This window comes from Somniosus microcephalus, chromosome 27, assembly GCF_052327205.1.
Source record: "Somniosus microcephalus isolate GS21.2 chromosome 27, FLI_Smic_1.0, whole genome shotgun sequence".
Taxonomy (NCBI): domain Eukaryota; kingdom Metazoa; phylum Chordata; class Chondrichthyes; order Squaliformes; family Somniosidae; genus Somniosus; species Somniosus microcephalus.
The window spans coordinates 19,759,368-19,787,222 of record NC_141013.1 but is presented as its reverse complement, the minus strand read 5'-3'; the positions used below and the strand labels follow the sequence as shown (position 1 = coordinate 19,787,222).

Sequence of the window (27,855 nt, the reverse complement as noted above, 5' to 3'; positions counted from 1 at the left end):
TGAAAGGGTTTTGATAGGGTAGACACAGAGAAAATGTTTCCACGTGGAGGAGTCCAAAACTAGAGTCAGAACTATAAGATAGTCACGAATAAATCCAATAAGGGAATTCAGGAGAAACTTCTTTACCCAGTGAGTGATTAGAATGTGGACATGCTACCACGGTGAGTGTTTGAGGCGTATAGCAGAGATGTATATAAGGAGAAGCTAGATAAGCACGAGGGAGAAAGGAATAGATGGATATGCTGTTAGGGTTAGAGGTGGAAGGAGGCTGGTGTGGAGCATAAACGCCGGCATAGATCAGTTGGGCCTAATGGCTTGTTTCTGTGCTGTAGGCTCTATGTAACAAAGCAATCGGGAGCAGAATCGCTGGTTAATTTTTTTTTATACCCCCCTTCTCTTTCCCTGTGCAGCCTGGGGACATCGGCCAATTGCAATGTGCTCCACCACTGCTTTGGCTGGCGTGAAGAGCAGGAACTGAAACTGGGACCTTCCTACTCTGTGGTTTAGTACTGATTTACCATTGAGCCACTGGTGAAGCCATCTATATATATTTTCGTAAAATCTTTGTCCTGTGCAGTATCTTTGCAAGGTAACAGAAAATATTAGGTTCCTGAGGTGCGAGAGTCAGTACATAACGCTCCGTTCACATTTTCCTACAATGTTGCATATCTAATGCATCAACTGATATATTTCTTAAGGCTAAAGGGATCAAGGGATATGGGGAGAAAGCAGGGACAGGGTACTGAATTTGGATGATCAGCCATGATCTCAGAAAATGGCGGAGCAGGCTCGAGGGGCCGTATGGCCTACTCCTATCTTCTATGTTTCTATCATCAGTTTTTCCCCATTTCAAAAAAGTCATTAATTGTCTCTCTATTCCCCGCATGAATTTCTTCTGCTCCAGTCCTGGAGACTCGTGCTTGGGGTATGGTGCCCCAGGCAGAAGCCACCGTCCAGTAGCTTGTCCAAATGACCATTCCATGATCATGACCATCGTGTGTGAGCCTGGAAAGTGAATGCCAGCAGTCTGCTCAACCATGGGAGCATCATAGCTGAGCCTGCCCCTACGCCTGCATGCGGGTTATCCAGCAGGAGTCGCTGGATAGCTGTCGAGGAGAGGGGCGTTAAGACCGTTGTGTTAGGATCGGCGCACTAAGCACAGACCGGGGAATTGAACCTGGACCCAGTAGATCTGGATGGCTTCTTGACACCATTTGCACTGCATTTGTCAACTGAGCCATTGAAGCAGCTCAGCCTTAGTTTCTCGAAGGAAACTAAATGTCAAAAATGTGTGGACTGTTGTACAAAGTAAAATATGTTAGATAAAAAGCTTAAGAGAAGCTCAAGCTCTACAAAAGAAAATAACTTGCATTTATATAGCACCTTTTATGACCTCAGGATGACCCACCCAAAGCACTTTACAGCCAATGAAGCACTTTTGAAGTGTAATCACTGCGATAATGTAGTAAACGCAGCAGCCAATTTGCGCACAGTAAGCTCCCACAAAAAAGCAATGTGAAAATGACCAGATAATCTGTCTAGACTACAGTCTAGAAAGAAGGTGGTTAAGGATGGACCTCATTTTAAGATACATAAAATATCACATTTTATATAGATACGGTTAATTTAAAAGTAAATGTGAAGTAGATGTTGAGAAGAACTTCTTTACTCGGAGTGATAAATAACCTGCTAGGCAGGGCAGTGGCGGTAAAAACATTAATGTTATTTAAAGTACAATTGACTGTTCGGGTGAGAAGGTTAGGGATGAGCTTTAATGGACTGAATGACCATTTCATGTCCAGGACTTTTCTTACTTTCGAATGAATGGTGAATTTATGTGGGGCCTCAGTTTGAGGACTGTATATGCGCTCATTCTTGTACCATTCCAAAGATAATAGTGTCTTAAGACTAACTTGGCACTACATGTAACATTGTAATGTATTATGTCCATTGATTACTCCATATATCTTCACTGCAGTGGAATGATGTCTTTTTACATACTGTGTTACCGATGAAGGCTTGGCGTTCTGGAGGCTTTTTTAAAGTCGGTGCTCTTTTTAGGAAAGGACGGAAGTAGCTGGGGAATCAAAATTGAAATCTGAAGTGGATACTCCGCAAATGTACGTGAATTGTGGGAGCGTCCAGGCACAGAGTTCTGACTGAGATGACTGTCCTCTTTCAGAGATGGGATGAGGAGCCTGGCAGCTTTTTAAAAAAGGCATCTCAAAGCAGATTATATAGAATTACTTTGGAACAGAGGAGGCTGAGGGGAGATCTAATTGAGGTGTATAAAATTATGAGGGGCCTAGATAGAGTGGATAAGAAGCACCTATTTCTCTTAGCAGAGAGGTTGATAACCAGGGGGCTTCGATTTAAAGTAATTAGTAGATGGATTAGAGAGGAGCTGAGGAGAAATCTTTTCACCCAGAGGGTGGTGCGGGTCTGGAACTCCCTGCCTGAAAGGGTGGTAGAGGCAGAAACCCTCATCACATTTAAAAAGTACTTGGATATACACTTGAAGTGCCGTAACCTGCAGGGCTACGGACCAAGAGCTGGAAAGTGGGATTAAGCTGGATAGCTCTTTTTCTGCCGGCACAGACACGGTGGGGCGAATGGTCTCCTTCTGTGCCGTAAATTTCTGTAATTCTATGAATTATGTAGAATGTACAGCACAGAATCAGGCATTTATGCTCCACACTAGCCTCCTCCCACTCTATTTACTTCATCTAACCCCATCAACATATCCTTCTATTCCTTTCTCCCTCCTGTGTTTATCTAGCTTCCCCTTTAAATGCATCTCTACTATTCACCTCAACTACTCCATGAACACAAAATGAAACTCTTGCTTCCCTCATTTCTCCTGAATTGTTTTAACCGAGATGCTCAGATTTTATGTTTTCGACATTCTTAGAAATTCTTGTTTACTTTCACGGTTGTAATACAGAACATCCAATTCAATAGAAGCTGCAGGTTGTGATTAATGAACATATTGCGAATAATGGATGCCCTGGAGTGACTACATAGAGGATATTGCATGAGTGAGGATGGATTGCCAGGCAGCAGCTTTGTTAAGTGTTTACTTGTTAGATTGCTGCTGTCTTATTTGATATCACTCATCTATTTTTTTTTTAAATGTGTGTTGTCTCTCAGTTACAAAATATTAGCAAGATTTTGTTGGGTAGATCATGGTTTTTGGGGAAATAAACACAGCTATGAGGAAATTAGATTAGTCTAAAGTGAATTGGGGCTTTTGAGAATATCAGCCTGTAACATAGGCCTATACAGGATACAGAGATGGTTTGAATCTGAATTACATAAGAGAAAAAGAAAGACTTGCATTTATATAGCGCTTTTCAAGACCACCGGATGTCCCAAAGTGCTTCACAGCCAAAGAAGTACTTTTTGAAGTATAGTCACTGTTGTAATCATAGAGTCATAACGATACAGAAGGAGGTCATTTGGCCCATCGAGTCCATGCCGGCTCTCTGTAGAGCAATCCAATCAGTCCCATTCCTCCGCTCTATCCCCGTAGCCCTGCAAGTTTATTTCCCTCAAGTGCCTATCCAGTCTCCCCTTGAAAACATTGAGTGTCTCCGCTTCACCACTTCTGTTGGCAGCGAGTTCCAGGTCCTCACCACTCGCTGTAATGCAAGAACAAGGCCAAAAACTCCAAAGGCCTGTCAAGCCAGCTCCTTTAGAGTCCATGTATGATTGTTCTATCATGGACTTGTTCCTCTTCCCTCTCAGCTACCATCTGTTGACCCCCTAATAAAGAGCCCCCCCCCCCATGGAAAATTAAAAAAAATCAAGCAGTGCTGTATAATCCTCAATCCCCTTCTCAAAGCAATCGATTCAGTTCCTTTTAATGCTGTCATCTGACCTCAGATCGACTACCTTCTTCCACAGAAGAATATAAGGCAGTAATCTCATTGCGGCGTTTGGATGATCTAGTCCCTTAGAATAGCGATTGAGTACAGTATTTCAAAACTGTCTCTTGCACCCAGAGATGCAATTGCAGCCCAATTGTTCTCACATATTTGCTGTTTTTTTAATATAAAATAGAACAGGAGTAGGCCATTCAGCCCCTCGAGCCATTCAATTAGATCATGGCTGATTTGTACCTCAACTCTGTAGATTTGTGATGCAGTTTTGCCTAATCATTGGTCATTTTTAAAATTGCTCTTGCTGTAGGATCATGACCAATGTACTTAGTGTAGCTGATGTGTAATGACCCTCGTATCCAAGAATTAACAATTATTAATTTGCTGTAGGTAAATTGAAAGAAGACTTGCATTTCTATAGCGCCTTTCATGACCACTGGACGTCCCAAAGCGCTTTACAGCCAATGAAGTACTTTGTTGAAGTGTAGTCACTGTTGTAATGTAGGAAACGCGGCAGCCAAATTGTGCACAGCAAGCTCCCACAAACAGCAATGTAATAATGACCAGATAATCTGTTTTAGTGATGTTGATTGAGGGATAAATTTTTTTTTAATTTGAGGGATAAATATTGGCCAGGATACCGGGGATAACTCCCCCTGCTCCTCTTCGAAATAGTGCCATGGGATCTTTTACGTCCACCTGAGAGAGCAGACGGGGCCTCGGTTTAATGCCTCATCCGAAAGAAGGCACCTCTGACAGTGCAGCACTCCCTCAGCACTGCACTGGAGTGTCCGCCTAGGAGTGGGACTTGAACCCGCAACCTTCTGACTCGGAGACGAGGGTGCTACCAACTGTGCCACGGCTGACGCACATGATAATCTACATTTGAAATAATAGTAAAGGCTTACTGTTATTTTCATAGCAGTTCTTGCTTTAATAATTAAACTTTAAAAAACTATCTGGGTATCGCTGTGGGCTGTGGATGCATGCAGGAGAATTGGTTCTTAAATTTGCCACTGCTATCTGCTGCTGCTGAGCACTGAAGAGAGATGAAGGGCTCGAGCTGGCAAGCAGTCAGGATCCATTTACATTACTGTCTTCAGCATACTGATATGAATGCTGCAACAGTTTATAGCAAGCTATTCATAGTACCAAATTGGTTTTACCGTGACTGTGACATGGACTTGAATCTGCAGCAAACCTGGTGATATAGAACCCCTACCCCACCCATCCTCTCCACTCGTGTACTCACAACCACATCCTCGCCATCTATGAGCAGTCACTCCCCTGACTGACTGTGGGTTTTGTACTGTAAGTGAATGCATGAGGTCCTGCTGGAAGAAGATTTGGGGGAGTTTGCATCTGATGGTGGTGCAAAGGGATTACCAATGCAGGAATAAACATCTTGGGACTAATGGGGTATCCAGAACTCTCAAATGGCTGCAATTCTGTAGCACCTGCAAATGTTTCTGTAACGCAACCTGCTTTTTAGGTACAGTAATGTCTGAGAATGGAAAAAATAGGCTTCCACCCAAGCTCACAACTAGTGCGGAGCTGTGGGTTAACTGGTATGTTCTGTCAAATAAAATAGAATACATTACGGTAGAGCTAATGAGCTGAAAAACATGGTTGTGGTGACACATTATAGTACACACAGTTACAGCCCCTCAAAATTAGGGACCAGCATAATTCTATGGTGCTGTAACTGAGATTGTACTATAATGTCCACACTTCCTGTCTGTGTTTAGAAAGTCTGAGATCTGTGGTGCCACAAACGTAGCCTGTTTCACAGAGTGACTCGACCACACTCCCTCTACGTACCAGTGTAAATGTGGAGCGAGGGCTGATTTTTGTGTGGTCATCAAGGTAAAGGATGTTGGTGCTGGAGGATTGAAGACTTTGCATTTTAGGTGTGCAGTATTCCATGGGAGGTCAGGTATAGCACAGCCAGATACTGAGCAAGGTTCCCTCCACTCTGCTCCAACAATATGCCTCAGACCCAGTAATGTGACCTATGATCACCCTCACAAGAGCACCCTCTACTGCAGCAGTGTGGCATTTTTCCCATTTCCCACACCAACGATCCTTGGGACTGTCGACCATTCCCTACTAGGAACTGGATTGACACTGTTCAAACTCAACTCGCCAAGAAACGTGTTAGCCAAATGGCCAAGAAGGTTGCATCCCATCAGTCTGGATTTGAGTCTAGGTCCCAGAGGTGAAAAGCCAGTGTCTAACACACCGCATCGCCTAGTTTCCCTTGGAGGGTCTTTGTACTAATTTAGTGCACATGGAATACCTGCTAGATTCACTCCACAGTGTAATTTAGGCCAAAATTTACACTCTCAACTCAGGCCAAAATTTACTCTGTGAACTCCGCAGGACAGGTGCAATATTGTAAAACAAACCTGTTGTCAAGATGTTAACATTTGTCATGATTCTGTTCTAGATGGAGCAAATAAAAAGAACAAATAAACTCTTCACAAGCGATTGCATATTCCTGAGGAAAACCCTCATTATTCCAGTCATATCTGAGAAGGGTTTACTGTTTAATGGACTGAATTCATTGGACTCTCCTGAGAATGAATCCAGGGAGACGTACACGCTCAGTGATGAAAGGCCGCTGAATATAGAAGAAGAAAGCTCTTCATCATCTTCGAGTCCAGAAGACCCTGACAACAGGCCCACTCAGCCTGAGGAACTGTCCGCAAAAGACTTCTTGCAGAGACTGGACTTGCAGATTAAATTGTCAACACAAGCAGCCGCTAAGACAATACAGGAGGACGATAAGGGGTAATTATATTCTAAATAATAGTCCAGTATATGTGAGTAACTACACCTGCAGATGGTATATTTAGTGTTATTCAGTGTATACGTCTTAGAAATAAGCAGCAAAATATTTGGTGAATGTGCATTTTGTAGGTGCTAAATTAGAGAAAATTCTTCAAAATCTTTGGCGGGTGTGTATTGTGCTACTAGGATAATCCTGTGACTGATTGTTACAAGTAATGGGTTGAATACTGGACCAAGTTTTTATAGAGTGGATGTTGTTGAAATGAGTTTTTCTTTCAGTTAATTTTTAACTTTTTTAATCTATCAAAGCCATTTAATGCTGTATGTTGCAAGTGAATCTGTCCTAGATCTATCTGGAAAGGATGAACAGACTGGGTACTTTTCTCTTGGAAAGAGAAGGCTGAAGGGTGACCTAATAGAGGTCTTTAAAATCATGGAAGGTTTTGATAGAGCGGACAGAGAGAGTGTTTCCACTTGTGGGGAAGAGCATAACTAGAGGCCATTAGTATAAGATAGTCACCAAAAAATCAAACAGGGAATTCAGAAGAAACTTCTTTACCCAAAGAGTGGTGAGAATGTGGAACTCGCTACCACAGGGAGTGGTTGAAGCGAATAGTATAGATGCATTTAAGGGGCGGTTAGATAAGCATATGAGGGAGAAGGGATTAGAAGGTTATGCTGATAGTTAGATGAGGAAAGACGGGAGGAGGATCGAGTGGAACATAAATACTGGCATAGACTGGTTGGGCCGAATGGCCTGTTTCTGTGCTGTATATCCTATGTAATCCTCAATATGAGTAAAGTTTAGTACTTTCAAATCTTTGGTTAAATAAGGTAGTTGTTTAGATTGCAGTCCAGTACAAAATAAGTCAATAGTGACAATTTGAAGATAGAGTGAACTTTTCACCTGTAGGGTACACCAATAGAGTTAATTAACCAATTTAATCTTCCCTCGCTATGCGGGAGAGTTTTACGCACCTTGGATCTGATCCACCAACTCTCGCACATGCACGCTTACAGTCTATTGATGGGTAAAAGCTGACCTTTCCCCAATATCTATTATTATGCAGCTTGTACCTTGGTTATACAGCTCTTGTTATTCCTTTATTATTCATTATTGAGTTACTAGGAGCCCAGCAGTGTTTAATTTGTTGTATGGCACTAACTTTCTCATGAAAAGATGCAGTTTAATAGACCTCATGTGAACCCTGATTTTTTTCTTAAGCTTTTATTTGTAATTCTTTCTCGCTTGCCCTTCGTGTTAGGATGTTAATATTTCAATAATATTATTGAATATAATATTAATTGCATTTAAGTAACTTGTTTAGAAGCATAATTAATCTTTGGCGCGATATTATTATGTTGTGGAGATGAGGGTATTAGTGCTGGAGAATTGAGTATTTTGGACTTGCGTCAGGTACAGATGGAAAGTAAAGCTCCTTTTGCTGTGCCTTACGATGTGTCCCTGCCTTTATCTCGGAGGCGTAACTGCCCACTACAGCATTGTGCGTTTTTCCATCTCTCACCAACCATCCATGTGGCCTGACTGAGAATCCCAGTGTATTAAATTACAGTTAATTCCGTAGGGCCATGCCCTCTTAAGAACTGGGGCGACTGTAGATTTGTATATATGGATCAACTAACATAGGCTGAATAACCTCCCACATTTGTACTTAGCTCTTGACCTGGGTTCAAACTAGTTAATTTTATGTAGGATTCTTACAGCTAACAGCAAGAAGAGACTTTGATCCATCAGCCTGACAGCTCTCCGAGTTGGAAGGGCAGCGTGCTAACCTGATGTGCCAGCCAGATCTGGAACAGCAATTCACATTGTACCGTTTCCCCATTTTGCACATTGTGTACTCAGAAGTATCAGGTGAGAAAAAAACTAAACTGCCAGGAGCTCCCTTCGACTGCACGTTAATGCTGCATCACCTCCCATTTATTCACCTTTCTGTAGACAACACTACTTTGTAGGTTTTACAGAGTTCTAATTTTTTCTGGTACAGAAAATACTTGCGGAGGATCAATCATTCAAGCTGAAGTAAGAACTTCCCATTGCCTGGGCGGAAGTGTTCATTGCCTCAGTTTCCTTTCTGCTGTGCAGGGCTGAGGCCATAACAATTCTGTTTGAGAGAAGATTGTAAACATGCATGTGTGATAGTTGGTGGATTGGGGGCCTAAGCTGCTCAAAACCTTTCAAAGTCAGTTAGTTAACCCTTTGGCCCACATGACAAATGCAAATAAAATGTTCTGCTTGGTGTTCTTGTTTAAAGCGAGCCTTGAAATTATCGGTGCCTAATGTTGACTCAATAGGATGTCAGCTGTGGGCTCACTGGGTAGCACCCTCGCCTCGGAGTCAGGAGGTTGTGGGTTCAAGTCCCACTCCAGAGACTTGAGCACAAAAATCTAGGCTGACACTCCTCCAGTGCTGTGCTGTCGGAGGTGCCATCTTTCGGATGAGACGTTAAACCGAGGCCCCGCCTGCTCTCTCGGGTGGATGTAAAAGATCCCGCGGCACTATTTCGAAGAAGAGCTGGGGAGTTATCCCCGGTGTCCTGGCCAATATTTATCCCTCAATCAACATCACTAAAACAGATTATCTGGTCATTATCACATTGCTGTTTGTGGGAGCTTGCTGTGCACAAATTGGCTGCTGCATTTCCCACATTACAAAAGTACTTCATTGGCTGTAAAGTGCTTTGGGACATTTGGTGGTCGTGAAAGGCGCTATATAAATGTAAGTCTTTTTTTAAAGGTCCCTTTGTCAAATTCCATGTGGATGAAATTCTTTTTTAATGAATTAGGCCAATGTTTGCAAATAAACAAATCAAATCACACGCAAAATGCAAACGCGCACGTTCCCACTGTTTCATTTGGTCATTAATTATGGAGGCGATGGGCATTCTCTCTTTTTCCATTTAATAGAGGCATTTCAGGCCTCAAGTTCCTAGTTTCTGGGCGAAATGTGTATCATACCTTCATACTGAAAATATAGTGATTGCTGTGAATTAATTTTAGTTATGGCATGTCTACCGGTGGGTGAAGAAGGCATGGACCAAAGAGTCCAGGGACAGTCAGCCACAGCTTTCCGCAGGGTGATTCACATGCATTTTCAGTTTGTCAGCTGTCAGTCCTTTGTAGATTCACAATGACCAACCTACTAGCTCTAATCGAAGAGTGAGGTGCTCGAAAGCAAGGGATTTGGTTCTGAATTTCGGTCTCGACTCGGTTTGAAATTGGCTACTCCCAATAGTTCAGCCTCGCGCGTTCTTGAGCTGAAGGAAGAATCAGTAGCTGGATCTCACCTGGCCTTTGGCACCTGCCTCATGCTCGCTGTTAGGAAGTGGGACCAATAGCATATGGCCATGGAGAAGTGGCACTGAGCTGTGGTTCAGACCAGCTGTTGACTATGGAGATAGGAAAGCAACAAAAATAGAAACATTAAGGGGCGCATTATTAAAGGCGCTGGAGACAAACTTTTTTTTAATTACATGCCAGATACTGCATCGCAATAATGATATAACAAGTGGGTATTTTGTTTAGGTCTCCTTTATTTCCTTTGTACTACTTGGTTCATTTGATAGTCTCTTGTCTTGGCACAGATTAATTTCATAGCCTACCCTGTTTTCTAGCTTTCATCAATTTTCACCTTGCATATTACATGCTGGGCTTCATTACCACTTCTCTAATCCTTGCTATGCAATGCGCTTGGTATTGACTTTGAAGTCCTACTTCATATTTGCAAAATAATGCTGTGGTGTCATTAATGTCCATGTGCAGCATCTGTAAGGTGGGAACATGTTGCTTTGAAATGGAGCCAAGAAACCGATGCACTTTTCATTCGTTTCAAACCCTGTTGAGCTGAAATGTTGAACTTGCCACTGAATGAGTCATTTTTATTTTTCCTGAATCATCTGCTGCTTTGGTTACACGAGGCCATGCAGCACTCCTTTTTTTAGATCCCTATCTAAAAGCACAGATTTTAACCGTGAGTATTTCTCCTTTATGGCATATTTAGTTTGTAAAACCCAAAATTGGGTTCGTTGGTGGACTCACCTGGTGTTCAGAACCAGCAAAGGGATATTTTGTTCCGTTGCTGTGAAAGTAAATTTTGCAGCAGGATTTCCTCTTGTTGCGGTCTCGGTTGTGAATGTGAGAATTATCAACATCGAGAGGAGCTTTTATTTTGGGGTCAGCGCAAAAGCATTTCTGTAACATGTAAGTAAAATATCCTGTTACTCCATCACTTGCTGCAGTTATGAAGTCTGCAGTTATGTTGCAAAGGAAGGGGAGCGGAAACATTATTAATGAGAGGACTGTAGTGTCCACATTGGCCTTCTGATGAGCTTCATACTCCATTTACTTTACCACTTTGCTGTAAATGGCGCTCCCACGGCAATAAAAAGTCGCCACTTTCTACAGCACCGAGAGCTGCATCAGGCACTCCAGAATCGCTTCCTGTGGCAATATAAATGCAGTGTTCGATGGTACAGCTGCCTCAGTCACTACAACACTCAGTGCTCTGCTTCCCAGTGCAAATGGCACAAAGCAATCCGACTTTACAAAGGAAAGCTTCTAAATGCTTGACTCCAGTGGATTGGGCGTTCCCTATAGTTTCAATACCTTTTTTTTAAAACAAAAACAACTTGCATTTATATAGCGCCTTTAGCGTAGAATAACATCCGAAGGCGCTTCAGAAGCTTAATCAAAAAAAGGATGCCAAACCAAAGAACGAAGTATTTGGAGAGGTGACCAAAGAGGGGGGTTTCAAGGAGGGTCTTAAATGAGGAAGGGAGGTAAAGTGGTTTAGGGATGGAATTCCAGGGGGTGGAGTTTAGGTGACTGAAGGTATGGCTGCCAGTTTCAGGGCGAAGGGAGAGGGTGACATAGAAACATAGAAGATAGGAGCAGGAGTAGGCCATTCGGCCCCTTGAGCCTGCTCCGCCATTCAATGCAATCATGGCTGATCATCCAAATTCAGTACCCTGTCCCTGCCTTCTCCCCATATCCCTTGATCCCCTTAGCCTTAAGAAATATATCTAACTCCTTCTTGAATATATTTAATGAATTGGCCTCAACTGTCTTCTGTGGTAGAGAATTCCACAGGTTCACCACTCTCTGGGTGAAGGAATTCCTCCTCATCTCAGTCCTAAATGGCTTACCCCTTATCCTTAGACTGTGACCCCTGATTCTGGACTCCCCCGCCATCGGGAACACCCTTCCTGCATCTAGTCTGTCTAGTCCTGTTAGAATTTTATAAGTTTCAATGAGCCCTCTCATTCTTCTAAACTCTAGCGAATATAAGCCTAATCGACCCAATCTCTCTCCATCCGTCATTCCTGCCATTCCAGGTATCAGTCTGGTGAATCTTCGCTGCACTCTCTCCATGGCAAGAACATCCTTCCTCAGATAAGGCGACCAAAACTGCACACAATACTCAAGGTGTGGTCTCACCAAGGCCCTGTACAACTGCAGCAAGACATCCTTGCTCCTGTACTCGAATCCTGCTGCACCTGCATGCTTACCTTCAGCGACTGGTGCACAAGGACACCCAGGTCTTGTTGCACTTCCCCTTTTCCCAATCTATTGCCGTTCAGATAATCTGCCTTCCTGTTTTTGCCACCAAAGTGGATAACCTCGCATTTATCCACATTATACTGCATCTGCCCAATCGCCCAACCTGTCCAAATCGTACTGGAGTTTCTCTGCATCCTCTTCACAGCACACACGCCCACCCAGCTTTGCGTCGTCTGCAAACTTGACGCACCAAAGGCCGGAGTCACTGGAGCAGTGAATTTTTTGGGGGGTGGGGTGCGGGGTAGGGCTGTAGGAGATTAGAGATACATGAGGGGGTTTAAGCACAAGAATGAGAATTTTTGATTTGATGCGTTGGGAGGCCAGGAGCCAATGTAGGTCAATGGTCTGAGCTAGGATACAGGCAACAGAGTTTTGGAAGAGGTCAAGTTTATAGAAGCTAGATGATGGGAGGCTAGCCAGTCGAGCATTTGAATAATCAAGTATGGAAGTGTCGAGGGCATGGATGAGGGTTTCAGCAGCAAATGGGCTGAGGTAGGGTTGGAGGCGGGAGATGTTATGGAGGTGGAAGCAGCTGGTCTTTGGATGGAAGGGATATGGGATCAGAAGCTCAGCCTGGGATCGTATAGGATGCTGGGGTTTGGAACAGTTTGTTTCAAACTGAGACAGTGGTGGGGAGGGATATGGAATTTATAGCAAAGGGTATTTTAGGTTGGGGGAAGCTGAACACGATTGTTTTGGCCTTTCCATTGTTTAACTGGAGGAAACTGTGGCTCAGCCATGACTAGATATCGGGCAATTGCAGGCCTATGGGCAAAGAGCAGGGGAGTGGGACTAATTGGATAGCTCTTTCAAAGAGTCAGCACAGACAGGATAGGCCGAATGACAACCTTTTGTGCTGTATGATTCAGTGAGTACAGAGGCAGTGGAAGGGTTGAGAGTGATGGTAGAGCAGTAGAGCTGGGTATCATCAGCATACTTGTAGAAGCTGACCCCATGTCTACTGGTGATGCTGCCAAGGGTCAGCACTTTGCTGAGGTGGGGGTTGACGGGGAGGCAACTTTAGGTCTTTGGGAAAACTCTTGAGAGTAACATTGCAGTAGTGGGAAGAGAAGCCATTTCTGGAAAAGTTCTGGCTGCAATCAGATAGGCAAGGGTGGAACCATGTGAGGGCAGTCTCAACTCTGCTAGCCAGCTGAGGAGAGGCATTGGAAAAGGTTCTTGTAGTCAATAGTGTCAAAGGCTGCAGAGAGATTGAGGAGGTATGAGGAGATCATGGCCACAGTCACCAAGTACGTCATTTGTAATTTTGATTAAGGTTGTTTGGTTGCTGTGCAGGGGTGGAAAGCTGATTGGAGAGATTCGAACATGGAGATGCAGAAAAGATGGGAGTATTTTCGAACTCTGGCCAGATGTATAGGAGTGATCTTCTCATTCCTTTACATTCCTATGGTAGCCTGGCCAGTGACATGCTTTTTTAAAATAAAATCTGAATTGCGCGATTACAGAAAAAAAGGAATGTTTTGTTTCCTTTTAAACTCGTCTCGAACTCTGAAATGTTTGGTCTTGTCTAAGGGTTTTTAAAAAATAAATTTATTGCGTAGATTTTCTTCTGACAAGCTGGTTTGAGTTCTTCCCGCTGCACTCATCACTCAGACAGTCAACTGAAACCTTACTGGACACTTGTTTAAATTAGGTGTCTCCACTTTTGCGGGGGGGGGGTGGGTGGAGGGAAATGTAACCCTGGTCACATTGATTTTTTTTTAAATGTCCGATACACGGAAGAAAATTCGTTTTCAGAAACATGCCTGATTCTCAAATACAAAGACTTCATTTGGACTTGAATCAAATCAGTTTAATGTTGCTGAATGGCTGCTGAGACTGGATGTTTACTTTTGCAAGCACACAAGGGTAAATTTTACATGGCACCGTTCCCACTGAGGTCAGTAAACCATAATTTGTGGCACTCCCAATTAATTTAATAATTTGGCAAGCTGATTGTCTGATCTGCTCTCGCTTTGAGTGCAGCTCCCTACTGGGAGGAGAGCCTTTCAAGATTTACTTTGTTTTCAATTTCAATGTTATTTGTCACATAACCAAATACAACAAGTGAAATCCAGTCAGTGAAATGCTTTTTTCTTAACGAGCCGAGCGCACCAAGCAGCAAAGGACACTTAGCTGCCTGGTACGCACGGAGCCCGCAAGGACTCTTTGTGGTCTCTGGAACATGTGAACTGCTAGATGAAAAAAGATCACGGTCCATCTCGTTCACCTTCTGCCATCCTGGTAATTGCATGAGAAGTTCCTTTGTCACACCCTCAAAGAAAGCCAGTAAAATAAAGTGGCAAGATTTCCCCTTCATGAACCCATATTGGTTATCTTTTTTTAAAATTCATTGATGGGATGTGGACGTCGCTAGCTAGGCCTGCATTTAGTGCCCATCCCTAATTGCCCTTGAGAAGATGGTGGTGAACCGCCTTCTTGAACCGCTGCAGTCCATATGGTGTAGGTACACCCACAATGCTGTTAGGAAGGGAGTTCCAGGATTTTGGCCCAGCGACAGTGAAGGAACGGCGATACAGGTCCAAGTCAGGATGGTGTGTGGCTTGGAGGGGAACTTGTAGGTGGTGATGTTCCCATGCGTCTGCTGCCCTTGTCCTTCTAAGTGGTAGAGGTCGCGGGTTTGGAAGGTGCTGTTGAAGGAGCTTTGGCGAGTTGCTGCAGTGCATCTTGTAGATGGTACACACTGCAACCACAGTGCGCCGGTGGTGGAGGGAGTGAATGTTGAAGGTGGTGGATGGAGTGCCAATCAAGCGGGCTGCTGTATCCTGAATGGTGTCGAGCTTCTTGAGTGTTGTTGGAGCTGCACTCATCCAGGCAAGTGGAGAGTATTCCATCACACTCCTGACTTGTGCCTTGTAGATGGTGGAAAGGCTTTGGGGAGTCAGGAGGTGAGACACTCGCCGCAGAATTCCCAGCCTCTGGCCTGCTCTTGTAGCCACAGTATTTATATGGCTGGTCCAGTTCAGTTTGTAACCCCCAGGATGTTGATAGTGGGGGATTCAGCGATGGTTAGAGTCTCGCTTGTTTTACGATTTTATTTCGATTCAGATGCTCCATGATTTTGTTTTTGATAACTTTACCCACTATCAACGTTCTCCGATCTGTAGATTCCTGGGTCGCTCATGCTACTTGGTTCTTACTAATGGGAGAAACATCTGCTTTTCTCCAGTCCCCAGTATTCAGTGATTTCTGGAAGATTTGTGCCAGAGTTCTTACAGTTTCTTCAAGGATCCTCGGATGCATCTTGTGCAGCCCTTGAGATTTGATTACCTCAAGTAAGCGGTTTGGCAACAGTGCTGGTAGGAATGTGAATAGTGTCACAACTTGCCACTGCAACATCCTGCAGTTCCCTTTCCAGATCAGCCAAGTTCCCTGTCTCCTTTTTGGTAAAAATAGAGGCAGAAAAAACATATATTTAGTTTTTTTGATGCCTATGTAGCATCACTTTTTGGAAGAGTTGACATTCTTCACCTGAAGCAGGAATTTTGCAGTTAGGGCTGTGGATGAGTTGACTACTAAAATGGAATTGGTCAGGACTCAATAATATGGGTTCCATGGCTGGCGTTTCACTCAATTTGGAAACTAGGGAGAAATTCCACTTGATGATTTTATATTTGATTCAAGAGGTTGAATATATATTGATATAGAACGGGGCTTGATGGACTGCATGACCTTTTCTCATTTCATACTTTATTACAAAATTATTTTTCGTATTTCAAGATGGCAGTGTGGAACTATCAACATTATTTACAATTAATATTTATATCTAATTTGTTTTTATTCACTTACCTAATGTGTAGTATAAACTCGTGCATCAAAGAGCATGGGGTATGAGTCACTGCTTATTCTGCTCGTTGCAGTGTTTCATAACTCTATTGCTTTTGAGATACCTGGTTAGCCAACTTGAGGATATAAATCGTTTCAAATATAAGCTTTGCCACTCTCCTATGTACTGTCTATGATTAAGGTTTCTATGGGTCTGGTCCATGTTGTCCCTATCTTGGGAGTAATTAATGATGTGTGGACCAACATCCCACTTTTGAATGGAAAAACTGAATCAAAAATTAATTTCAGTGTAGGCTTTGTAAATAACAGAAATTAAAATCCAAGATGCCTGGAATACACAGTAGGTTCATTAGCATCTGAAAAGAGAAAATCTTGACCCTTTGTCAGAATGGTTCTCCGTTTCCCCTGTGTTCTTCATTCCTGGCAAAGAATGAACATGCTGCTAAATTAAATCAGAGCTGTGGATAGGAAAGGATTAGAAGCTAAACTAGTTATTAAAGTTCCCTAAAAGACTTGCATGTTATCGCTTATGACTTAATTTTTTTCCCCCTGGAAATTGAAATGCTTAAGGGAAAAAGCGACTTATTGCTGTTTCCAAAGTGACACTTCTTTATGGGAAATGCCACATGCTTTATGGAAACTGCTTTTCATCATTAACGTGATCGATAAACTTAGTGCATCTCATCGACTGACGGCCTAAAAATTTGTTCTTGAGTTTATTCAGCTTATTTGGAGGAAGATCATCTTTGTGCTCAAATCCTTCCATCTTCTCGCTTTTCCCTGTCTGTGTAACTTCCTCCCGCCTTACAACCCTCTGAGAGCGCTGTGTTCCTCCAACTCTGGCCTCTTGTGCATTCCCCATTCCTTCATCCCGCCATTGGCGCAGTGCCTTCAGCCGTCTAGGCCCAAAGCTCTAGAATTCCTTCTCCATCCCTCTTTCCTCCTTTTAAGATGCTTCCCAAAACCTATCTCTTTGACCAAGCTTTTGGTCACCTGTCCTAGTGTGGTATCAATTTATGTCTGATTACGCTCCTGTGACGTGCCTTGGGATGTTTCACCACGTTAAAGGCACTGTATACAGAGGACAGACGGGGGCCTCGGTTTAACATCTCATCTGAACGATGGTACCTCCAACAGTGCAGCGCACCCTCAGCACTGCACTGAAGTGTTGGCCTAGATTCTGTGCTTCTCTTAAGCGCTGGTGTTTTATTAATACTAGCACAGTCTGTTTTCTTTAAATGGTTTTCATCTTTCCACTTCTCTGGCAGTCTTGTACACATTCTGATTTTGTGCAACAAGGGGTGGTTTTTGTGGCTCAGTTTTGAAACACGGAAAGCTGCAGGGCTTTTTCTTTTGCTTCCTTTTAAATTGAGTTTGATGGTATCAAGATTGTATCCCATTGGCTCTTCACCATTCTTTCAAAGTCAATTAAGGATATGCCGATAACATTGGCAGTGCCTGGACTGTGCTGATCTCAGCCTGAGGTGAAACCAGTATCCTTTTAAAGACGAGCATAGGGCCAACTTCATCACAGGACTTAATTCCTGAGGTATTTGAAGATAAGATGAATAACGATATGTCAGACCTGTGGCTTTAGCCTCTTATTCTGACCTGGCCTCCATATTCTGATAGAGTAGTAATATGTATTGAGGCATGTTAAGGTGGAAGTTTATATATTGCATTACCATTACTTTTTTTTTACTTAATATACACGTTGGCTGAATCTTAGTTACAGTAATGCAGTGATGATGCTGACTTCTGTGGTTCAAGCCAGACTGATGTTGGAGTTCTCTGTGTACTGTCTAGTACAGATGGCTAAAAAAGCTTATTCTATTTGCAGACCCATTGCTGGTTAAATGGGCCAGTTCGCTATTACTCCAGCCTCGTGTCTCTCAAAATCTGGTGATGTGAATATCACAAAATGGATGCTGTCTTCATCGACAAAACTGTAGGATCCAGTCAAATATCGTACTGGAGTCCTATCTCCGTATAGGATCAGTTGATATTTGATAATATCTGTTGCATCCACAATGTGAAGATTTATCTACACCCAAAACGTTAACCTAACTTTCCAATTTTCAGATGCCAATTGATCTGCTGTGTATTTACCAGAACCATCTGTTTTTATTTCATTTCAGCATTTGTATTTTTTTTCTTTTTTATAAATACTTTCTTTTAGTTTATTTTCCCCCCATTATCCTTACTTTATGTAGCCACGACAACCAGGTGAGCGTTCCCAATCCCTCCTCTTCTTTTATTGCAACCATAAGGTGAAATGGTTGAAATATTACAGTCTGCCTGACGGCCTTACTGAAGTGGATGAAAATATCTCACAAGCCAAGGCAGCATTAGGGGATAAGTGCCGGGCATGAATGAAATGAAAGGAGACCCAAAACAAATTCTGTGAACAAGTGGAGGAACGGTGCACACCAAGTCCTTGTTTGAGGGTTGGTCAAATGGACCTGCAGCTACATAAGGTGGGTGTGGGGAGGGTTGCTCAATTTGTCACTTCAAGGCATTGTTGGGTGGAACAATGGCAGGTACTATTTAGTATAAAAGTGTGAGCTAGTGTACTTTGGATGCAAGATTGGCAGAAGGGATTGCAGTCTAAATAGGGAAGCACTTGGAAGTATAGATGAACAGACTGATTTAGGAATCCATAAATCATTAAGTAAGTCATTAAAAGCTACCTCACAGGTGTAAAAAGCAATCAAAAAGTCTAATTGGATGCTGGGCTTCACATGAGACATAGAATATTAATGCAAAGAAGTACGACTACAGTTAGAGAGAGGGCTGCTCAGCCCTTATTTGAAGTATTGTGTACAGTTTTGGGCATTGCACCATAGGAAGGATGTACTGGCCTTGGAGAGGTTCTAGCAAATGGTATACCAGGTTGATGCCATGGGGAAATTGGCTGTGATGAAAGACTAGGTAAACTTGGGTTGTATACCCCAGAGATGAGCAGGTTAACGGTTGATCTCATGGAAGCGTTTAAATAAATGAAGGGAATTGGCAAGGTAGGAGAATCTAGAACAAGAGGATGTAATCTTAAAATTAGGATTGTGACTCCAGGAAAGATTTCTTCACACAATGGGTTGTAAGGATGTGGATTGCTCTGTCCCAGGAGGACAGAGATACAGATCAATTGAAGTGCTTAAAAGGGAGATAAGAACATAAGAATAGGAGCAGGAGTAGGCCATTTGGCCCTTCGAGCCTGTGCCGCCATTCAATGAGATCATGGCTGATCTTCTACCTCAACTCCACTTTCCTGCACTATCCCCACATCCCTTGATTCCCTTAACATCCAAAAATCTATCGATCTCTGCCTTGAATATACTCAACAACTGAGCCTCCTCAGCCCCCTGGGGTAGAGAATTCCAAAGATTCACCACCCTCAGTGAAGAAATGTCTCCTCATCTCAGTCCTAAATGGCCGACCCCTTATTCTGAGACTGTGACCCCTGGTTCTAGATTCCCCAGCCAGGGGAAACATCCTCCCTGCATCTACCCTGTCAAGCCCTGTAAGAATTTTGTATGTTTCAATCAGATCACCTCTCATTCTTCTAAACTCCAGAGAATATAGGCCTAGTCTACTCAATCTCTCCTCATAGGACAATCCCCCCATCCCAGGAATCAGTCTGGTGAACCTTCGTTGCACTCCCTCTATGGCAAGTATATCCTTCCTTAGTAAGGAGACCAAAACTGTACACAATACTCCAGGTGTGGTCTCACCAGAGTCCTATATAATTGCAGTAAGACGTCTTTACTCTTATACTCAAATCCTCTTGTAATAAAGGCCAACATACCATTTGCTTTCCTAATTGCTTGCTGTACCTGCATGTTAACTTTCAGTGATTCATGTACAAGGACACCCGGGTCCATCTGAACACCAACGTTTCCCAATCTCTCTCCATTTAAAAAAAATACTCTGCTTTTCTATTTTTCCTACCAGGTGGATAACTTCACATTTCTCCACATTATATCCCATTTGTCATGTTCTTGCCTACTCACTTAACCTGTCTGTATCCCCTTGAAGCCTCTTTGCATCCTTCTCACAACTTTCATTCCCACCCAGCTTTGTATCATCAGCAAACTTGGATATATTACATTTGGTCCCATCCAAATCATTGATGTAGAGACTTACTTGGGAAATAAGGATGGTAAAGGATAGGGCAGGGCAGAAAATTGGGAGTAAAGATATGGAGCTGCCATAGCAAAGCCAGCTCCATGGAGGAATGGCTGTTGTTGTTCCCATATTCCTATGTACAGGGGCTGTTGTTGCAAATGTTTTTAAAAGGAGCAATTTAAGAGGATCGCACAGCATTAAAGTGTATTCACTCACGTTTCCTGAAGTATATTGGTGCCAATAAGCTGAATAAGTTGAGTGACAACATTGGGAATTTGAAACCTTGCTATTTTGACATGATTATCTGCTGTATTGTGTAGTTGAGAAACTTTCCATGGTAGCTGTTGTCAAGGCCTCAGTGTAAAATAGGTGTAGCAGTATTATAATTGGATTATACAGGACAGCTTCATGATTAGAATGCAAAGGGTATCTAAGCGCTTGGCATTCCATTGATGCAAAATATGAAAACAAATCCAAAAATCTGCAGATGTTGGAAATCTGAAACAAAGGCTGAAAATGCCCAGGTCAGCCGAGCCAGCATCTGTGGCGAGAACAAACAAGTTAACCTTTCAGGTGTAGAGCCTTTGTCAGAAACACCAATTCCTCTGTCCTCTCCACAGAGTGATTCCATTGTTTTCTGTTTTGGTGTGTGACAACTTGTATATTGTTTAAAAGGAGTTTTTATACTTTTTTTTTGTTCGTTAAGCTCATATTCATCCTCCGAGATGAGCGTGAATGGAAGCAATGATCTAAATCAAATGAACAGAAACAGATTCCAGAAGTCTTTCAAATAGTGGTCTTGTCAGGAATGTGGAAAGGAGTTTGGTGGGATTAGGTGATGCTCTCTTCACTAAGAGGAGTTTCTGCTGGTTGATGGGAGAGTGGCGGGATATGTTAGGGTCTAATGCGATGAGCAAATTTGGCAGAGGTGTGATTTCTGGATAATTTTGACTGGTGTATGCAAATAGTCATTTAAAACCACTTGTGTCCTCGGAGCCCACCTGAATCCACCCTGATGAAGCCTTCCGTGGCCCCCTGGAGTCCTTTATTGCCCTCTAACTGAAAAAGATTTTACTATTTCTACTGCAGTGATCCATAACCTTCTCCATTGACCTTTTGCTGTTCTGATAGCAGCTTTGTTGCCTTTAATTATTTTCTATTAATCTGTTTTAAAAAAAAAAAAAAAAAAAAAAAAAATTCTGCTTACTTCTGATGAGTCCGTGTACATGACCAGTTCGCCACCTTGGCTTTGTTCTGCCATGTGCCCTTCTTTTGACTCCAGTGACGTACGTGGTGCTGATTTGGTTCCTTGAGAAAATCTGGCATTTCTTACGTATCAGCTCTTTTCTTATCTGTCTGTTCTTTACTGTTGCATTGCTGTTGTTTGGCCGTTTTCCTGCTTCCTATGCGACCTTTAGTATTGTTTTGCATTCCCCTCGAGCACTTGCCGTCCTCCCCTCTTCAATTCTTTACATAGGAACAGGAGTAGGCCATTCAGAACCCTCAAGCCTGTTCCGCCATTCAGTTAGATCATGGCAGATCAGTACATTTATTCTTGTTCTTTTCCCCTATCCCTTTTCTCTGCTAATCTGTTTTTTTTTCTGTCCTTCCTCTGCTATGTTTTCTCCATGTCGACAATTAACTGTTTTCTCTGTCTCAACCCATTGTCCCACCATCTGTGTTAATGCTCTACTTCTGCTCCTTTTCATGTATCCTCAACCGTGAATCTTCAATTTGCTTCCCTCAATTTGTTCTAATTAACCTGTCTGAAAAGAAATATTTCAGGCGTGCCTCTTGGAATTCATTAGGAGAACCCAAGAACTTCAAGCAGGATGCTATCAGTTCCCTGTACAGCTGAACACACCCCACCCTAAGGATTCCATGTGGTGTCTTCAAAGCAGTTGCAGGAAGATTTAGTATGTTTGCCGTCAAAGTGCTGGGGTCCACGTATCTTTTTTTTATTCATTCACGGGATGTGGGCGTCACTGGAAAGGCTACCATTTATTGACCGTCCCTAATTGCCCTTGAGGTGACATCCTTTGTGACTGTGGTAAAGGTAAACTATCCCTCCTCGTCCTTCTTGTCTGCAGCCTTTGACACCGTTGACCACTCCATCCTTCTCCAACGTCTCGCCATCGTCGTCCAGCTGGGTGGGACGGCACTCGCCTCGTTCCATTCTTATCTATCTAATCGTAGCCAGAGAATCACCTGCAACGGCTTCTCTTCCTGCTCCGGCATCGTTACCTCTCGTGGATCTATCCTTCACCCCCTCCTATTTCTCATCTACATGCTGCCCCTTGGCGACATCATCCGAAAACACAGCATCAGTTTCCACATGTGTGCTGACGACACCCAGCTCTACCTCACCACCACTTCTCTCGACCCCCTCCACGGTCTCTAAATTGTCAGACTGCTTGTCCGACATACAGTCCTGGATGAGCAGAAATTTTCGCCAATTAAATATTGGGAAGACCAAAGCCATTGTTTTTGGTCCCCACCACAAACTCGGTTCCCTAGCCACTGACTCCATCCCGCTCCCTAACATTTGTCTGAGGCTGAACCACACTGTTCGCAACCTTGGTGTCATATTTGACCCTGAAATGAGTTTCCGACCACACATCCACAGCATAACTAAGACCGCCTACTTCCACCTCTGTAACATCGCCTGTCTCCGCCCTTGCCGCAGCTCATCCGCTGCTGAAACCCTCATCCATGCCTTTGTTACCTCTAGACTGACTATTCCAACGCACTCCTGGCTGGCCTCCCGCATTCCACCCTACGTAAACTTGCGGTGATCCAAAACTCGGCTGCCCGTGTCCTAACTCGCACCAAGTCCCGTTCACCCATCACCCCTGTGCTCGCTGACCTACATTGGCTCCCGGTTAAGCAACGCCTCGATTTCAAAATTGTTTGCAAATCCCTCCATGGCCTCGCCCCTCTCTATCTCTGTAATCTCCTTCAGCCCCACACCCCCCCTGAGATATCTGCGCTCCTCTAATTCTGCCCTCTTGAGCATCCCTGATTTTAATCGCTCAACCATTGGTGGCCGTGCCTTCTGTTGCCTAGGCCCTAACCTCTGGAATTCCCTGCCTAAACCTCTGCATCGCTACCTCTCTTTCCTCTTCTAAGACGCTCCTTAAAACCTACCTCTTTGACCAAGCTTTTGGTCACCTGCCCTAATTGGCTCGGTGTCAAAACTTTTTTTTTTCTTATGATACTCCTGTGAAGCGGCTTGGGACGTTTTACTACGTTAAAGGCGCTATATAAATGCAAGTTGTTGTTGTGAGCCGTCAGAGGGCAGTTAAGAGTCAACCACATTGCTGTGGGTCTGGAATCACATATCGGCCAGACCAGGTAAGGACAGCAGATTTCCTTAAGGCACATTAGTGAACCAGACGGGTTTTTACGACAATCCAGTCACCATTACTGATACTAGCTTTTTATTCCAGTCTGCCGTGGTGAGACTTGAACTCCTGTCCAGGCCTCTGGATTACTCGTCCAGTAACGACCACTACGCTACCATGCCCTGCTCTCAGTGACCAATGGCAGGTGGCACCAGGCTGACGGGTAGCGACATCTGAAATGAAGCCGCAGTTTAATCTCTGCCTCGGGAGATCTGATGAAAGATCCCATTTGAAGTGTTCACCTTCCGTTCTCTTTCAGTGGCTGACTGACCTGTGTAGTCCACGCATTTTCTGTTTTGATATCCGATTTCCAGCATTCGTGCTTTTTTGTTTGCTTTTTTTTTTAATCTACGGCAGAAGCCCTTCTTACATTATTTTTAGAAACAAAATCAAAAACTCTGTGACCGAGTAGTTAAATCCCCTGCCCTGAGATCTGTGAAGCAGCTTACATTATGCTACAAATGCGTCAATTGCTGAGGATTTCTGTTTGCAGAGATGGTGTGTTTTTTTTTAAGTGATGTGAATGTGGGAGAAAATCCAAGTAAAATATTACCTCAAGCCAAGAGCTAATGGAGCTGTTCGTGGTATTCTGTTTTACTGGTTTTCGGTGCGGCAGTTTGATTGCACTGATCCAATCTCCTCATTACAATCTATTCAGTCATGAGTTGTAGACTTGCATATTTGCATTTTATTTGAAGTTCGCAGACGCTGGATTAATTCCATCTAATGATCATCAAGTTGTCTGTTAAGGAAGAAATTGCTTCTAAATTGCTCACTTATTTTGGAGAGCTGTTGCCTCAAATGGTTTTTCTACACCGATCCCCAGCCCTGCTGCTGTTTAAAACCATTCTGTTTATATTACAGTGTAGCTACACTGCAGCTGAAACAGTGAGACAACATGGCTGCCATTAGACTGACTGGGGGGGGGAAATTCGGTTGCTTTGCGACTCCCGTTAGCGGGGCGCTAACGAGGCGCAAAGCAACTAGTGCCGGGGCACGGCGCCACCAACGCCTCTCGCAAAATTCAGCGGGAGGTTAGCGGCGGCGGTAGTCGTTGGCGTGGCGCCGCCGGCGATTCTGTCATCGCCGTGCGCAGCGCCCCGCTCGCACCACAGCCGCGATCTTCGGTAGCACCCCCTGACTTACCACCGGACGCTATGTCCAACGGGGTGGGGGGGGGGTGCCTACCTGCGGCTGAGGCGGCGCTAATTAAAGGCAAGGCCCCCCCCCCCGGCGGAGTGCCGGCTGTGCTCCGTGAGCCTGGCACTTCTCTTGAGTGCCGGGCTCTTTTGCCGGCACTCGGATCCCTGGTGGCCCATCTGGGCCCCGGGTCGCGCTGCACAAAACCCCTCCCCTTTAAGAAGGGGAGGAAGGCCTGCAGTACTGAGGCGTGACGTGTGGTGCTGTGTCATGTCACGCCGCGGTATTTCCTCGCAGCGCCCCAAGAGGAAGGCGGGGCGCTTCCAGTAGCGCCCCACCTCCCTCTCGGGGCGCTACCTGGGAAAATCGGCCGCGGGGGCGCTAAAAGCAGTGCCCCGGCGAAGTTGGCGCCCCAAAGGGGGCACGACTCCATTTTTCCCCCATATCTCAGTAAAAGTGCAGTAAACTCTTTTAAAGAACTTAAAGCTGGGAAATAGAGGTGGAGGTCAGCGGGTGGGAGGGGTGTTGGTGGTCGGGGGGGGCGGGGGCTGGGGTCGGCGGGTGGGGGGAGACGGGGATCGGAGGGGCGATGGGGGTCGGCGGGTGGGGGGTATGTGGTCGGCGGGTGAGGGGGCGATGGGGTCGGCGGGTGAGGGGCTGGATGGGGGGAGATGGGGTTCGGAGAGGGGATGGGGTCGGCGGGTGAGAGGGGGGATGGGGTCGGCGGGTGAGAGGGGGGGTGGGGTCGGCGGTTGAGAGGGAGGATGGGGTCGGCGGGTGAGGGGGGATGGGGTCGGCGGTTGAGAGGGGGGATGGGGTCGGCGGGTGAGAGGGGGGATGGGGTCGGTGGGTGAGAGGGGGGATGGGGTCGGCGGGTGAGAGGGGGGATGGGGTCGGCGGTTGAGAGGGGGGATGGGGTCGGCGGGTGAGAGGGGGGATGGGGTCGGCGGGTGAGAGGGGGGATGGGGTCGGCGGGTGAGAGGGGGGATGGGGTCGGCGGGTGAGAGGGGGGATGGGGTCGGCGGGTGAGAGGGGGGATGGGGTCGGCGGGTGAGAGGGGGATGGGGTCGGCGGGTGGGGGTGTTGGGGATCAGAGGGCACTAATTCATGTTGAGTCCAGAAAGAGGCTAGACTTTGCTCTCATTCTGAGTGTGTGTCAATGAAAACTTATGGCTGAATTTTCTGGGGTGGTAGCGGGTGAGATTGGTGGCGGGTCAGGTAGGAAAGTTGTTATTTTTGACAGTGGTTCAGGAACCCGCTGTCAACTCGCTCCCACGCGCCTTTCTCCCAGAGCCGACCTGACTGACAGCGGCGATGGACCCAATTGAGATGATTATCAGGTTGTTTACAGGCACTTAAGAGCCTTTTTCACTTACTTTTTAAATTTCCCTGCATGGCCATGGGATTCACACAGCTCGGGAAGCACGTCTGTCAACCTGAGGCGGGAGTTCCATGGCCATTGTTCCAGCGGATTACTTGACAGCATGAAAAACAAACCAAAATAAAAACATGTTGATTACATCAGCTAACAGATTGATGGAGATTCTGTTATACTTGAAAAGCTACTGGTAAATGTTAATTCTGAAATTCCTGAAGGGATGTAAGCGCTGAAGGCTCCCCTACTACCCTGGATGGTGAGGGAAATACATTTTTCATTGGCCATTCTCGGCTGTTGCCTTCCAACTCAACGGTAATTGCAGTGAATTGATCTGCACTATAAAAAATGACACATACCATTTAAATACATTTTTGTGTTGTTTCTGGTCAGGTTTTTCTCACAGTATACTGTGATTGTCCAGTTACACATTAAATCAAGTCATCAACCGTAAACATTTCATTCTCATCGCTCATTCCACTGGTTCAATTTGCTTTCAGTCCCTGAATACGACTAATTTAATTTTTCAGTCTGAGACTTTGGGGGTGAATTTCTGCAGAGGTTCCCTCACTTGTCCATTGTTAACTTCAACAGAAGAGCTGCAGAAATCCCAGAAACACATTGTAAGCACCACTTACACTGTTTGTCAGGGTTTCCGCAGCTCTTCCACTGAACTTCCATAAGATTGTAAATCCACCCCTTTACAATTACATTTAAAATCTGCTTAATTTTATGTATTACCTATACACACACACCTTTTATTTGTACCAGTTACTGATGCAAAAGTCTATAGATTTGTGACTAAAGCACCAATAACTCCCCAATTAATGTACTATTTAAATTATGTTTGTGATTGTATTTGTAGATGGCGTCATATTACATAATGATATTTAAATATTTCTTTATCACTCATATATAACTTATTATTGTAGAGTAAAGATTCAACATCCACTTTGTTAGACTACACTTCAAATGTAATGTGGCCGTGGTCCCTTTAAGGATCCCGGCTGAAAACGCGTCATGAATGACATCACCAGACCCGCTCCATCTCATTGGGCCGGGCAACGCGCTGGGCGGGCTTACTAGGCCCCATTAAGGTAAGTTCATTCTGTACAGCGGGATGGAGCCAGCAGCGGGGTCGCGACCCGACATGGCCACCGCCCACACCCAACCCGACAAGGTAAAGAAAATTCCGGCCTTAATTTTTGTAGCTGAAAAGTTACTAATTTGTTCACAAGGCCAAGAGGCAGCAGCAACAACAGTGCCTCTATGACAATGTTGTAACATGTTATAATGTAAGGGAATTTTTCACACACACATTTAAATACTCTTAAAATAATATAATAAAAGTTATATATGAGTGACAAAGAAATATTTAAATAATGTCATTAAGTAATATGACGCCATCTAACTTAAAATTCACCTGTAGAGAATCAACTAATATTTAATTCAGTGTAATAATGCACAAGGAGCCTGAAATTCACTTACAAATGTTTGTGATGGTCTAACACTTCATCAAAGGTAAGTTGTGTTGGTTGATCGATATTGACTATTTCCAGCCTACGGTATTTAAATACCATGACTGGCACAATGTATATTAGTGAGTTCCGACAGACCATAGTGAACTGATGCAGAAAATCTCACTTAACTATGGCCTGTAAGAACTCACGAGTACAATGTGCTAGTCCATAGGGAGGTTTACTCAGTTTGATCTGAGTAATGGTGTCCTACAATGTCCTAAGTGGTTTGT

The 27,855-nt window shown here is 44.3% G+C and overlaps 1 protein-coding gene across 1 annotated transcript in view; it reads left to right on the top strand.

Annotated features, from left to right (window-relative positions):
* Positions 1-27,855, top strand: part of lysmd2 (LysM, putative peptidoglycan-binding, domain containing 2) — a 61,631-nt gene that overhangs the window by 27,173 nt on the left and 6,603 nt on the right. Inside the window, exon 2 of the mRNA XM_085968642.1 lies at positions 6,331-6,674. Within this exon, the coding sequence (XP_085824768.1) occupies positions 6,331-6,674 (344 nt within the window). The remainder of the gene's footprint in view (positions 1-6,330; positions 6,675-27,855) is intronic.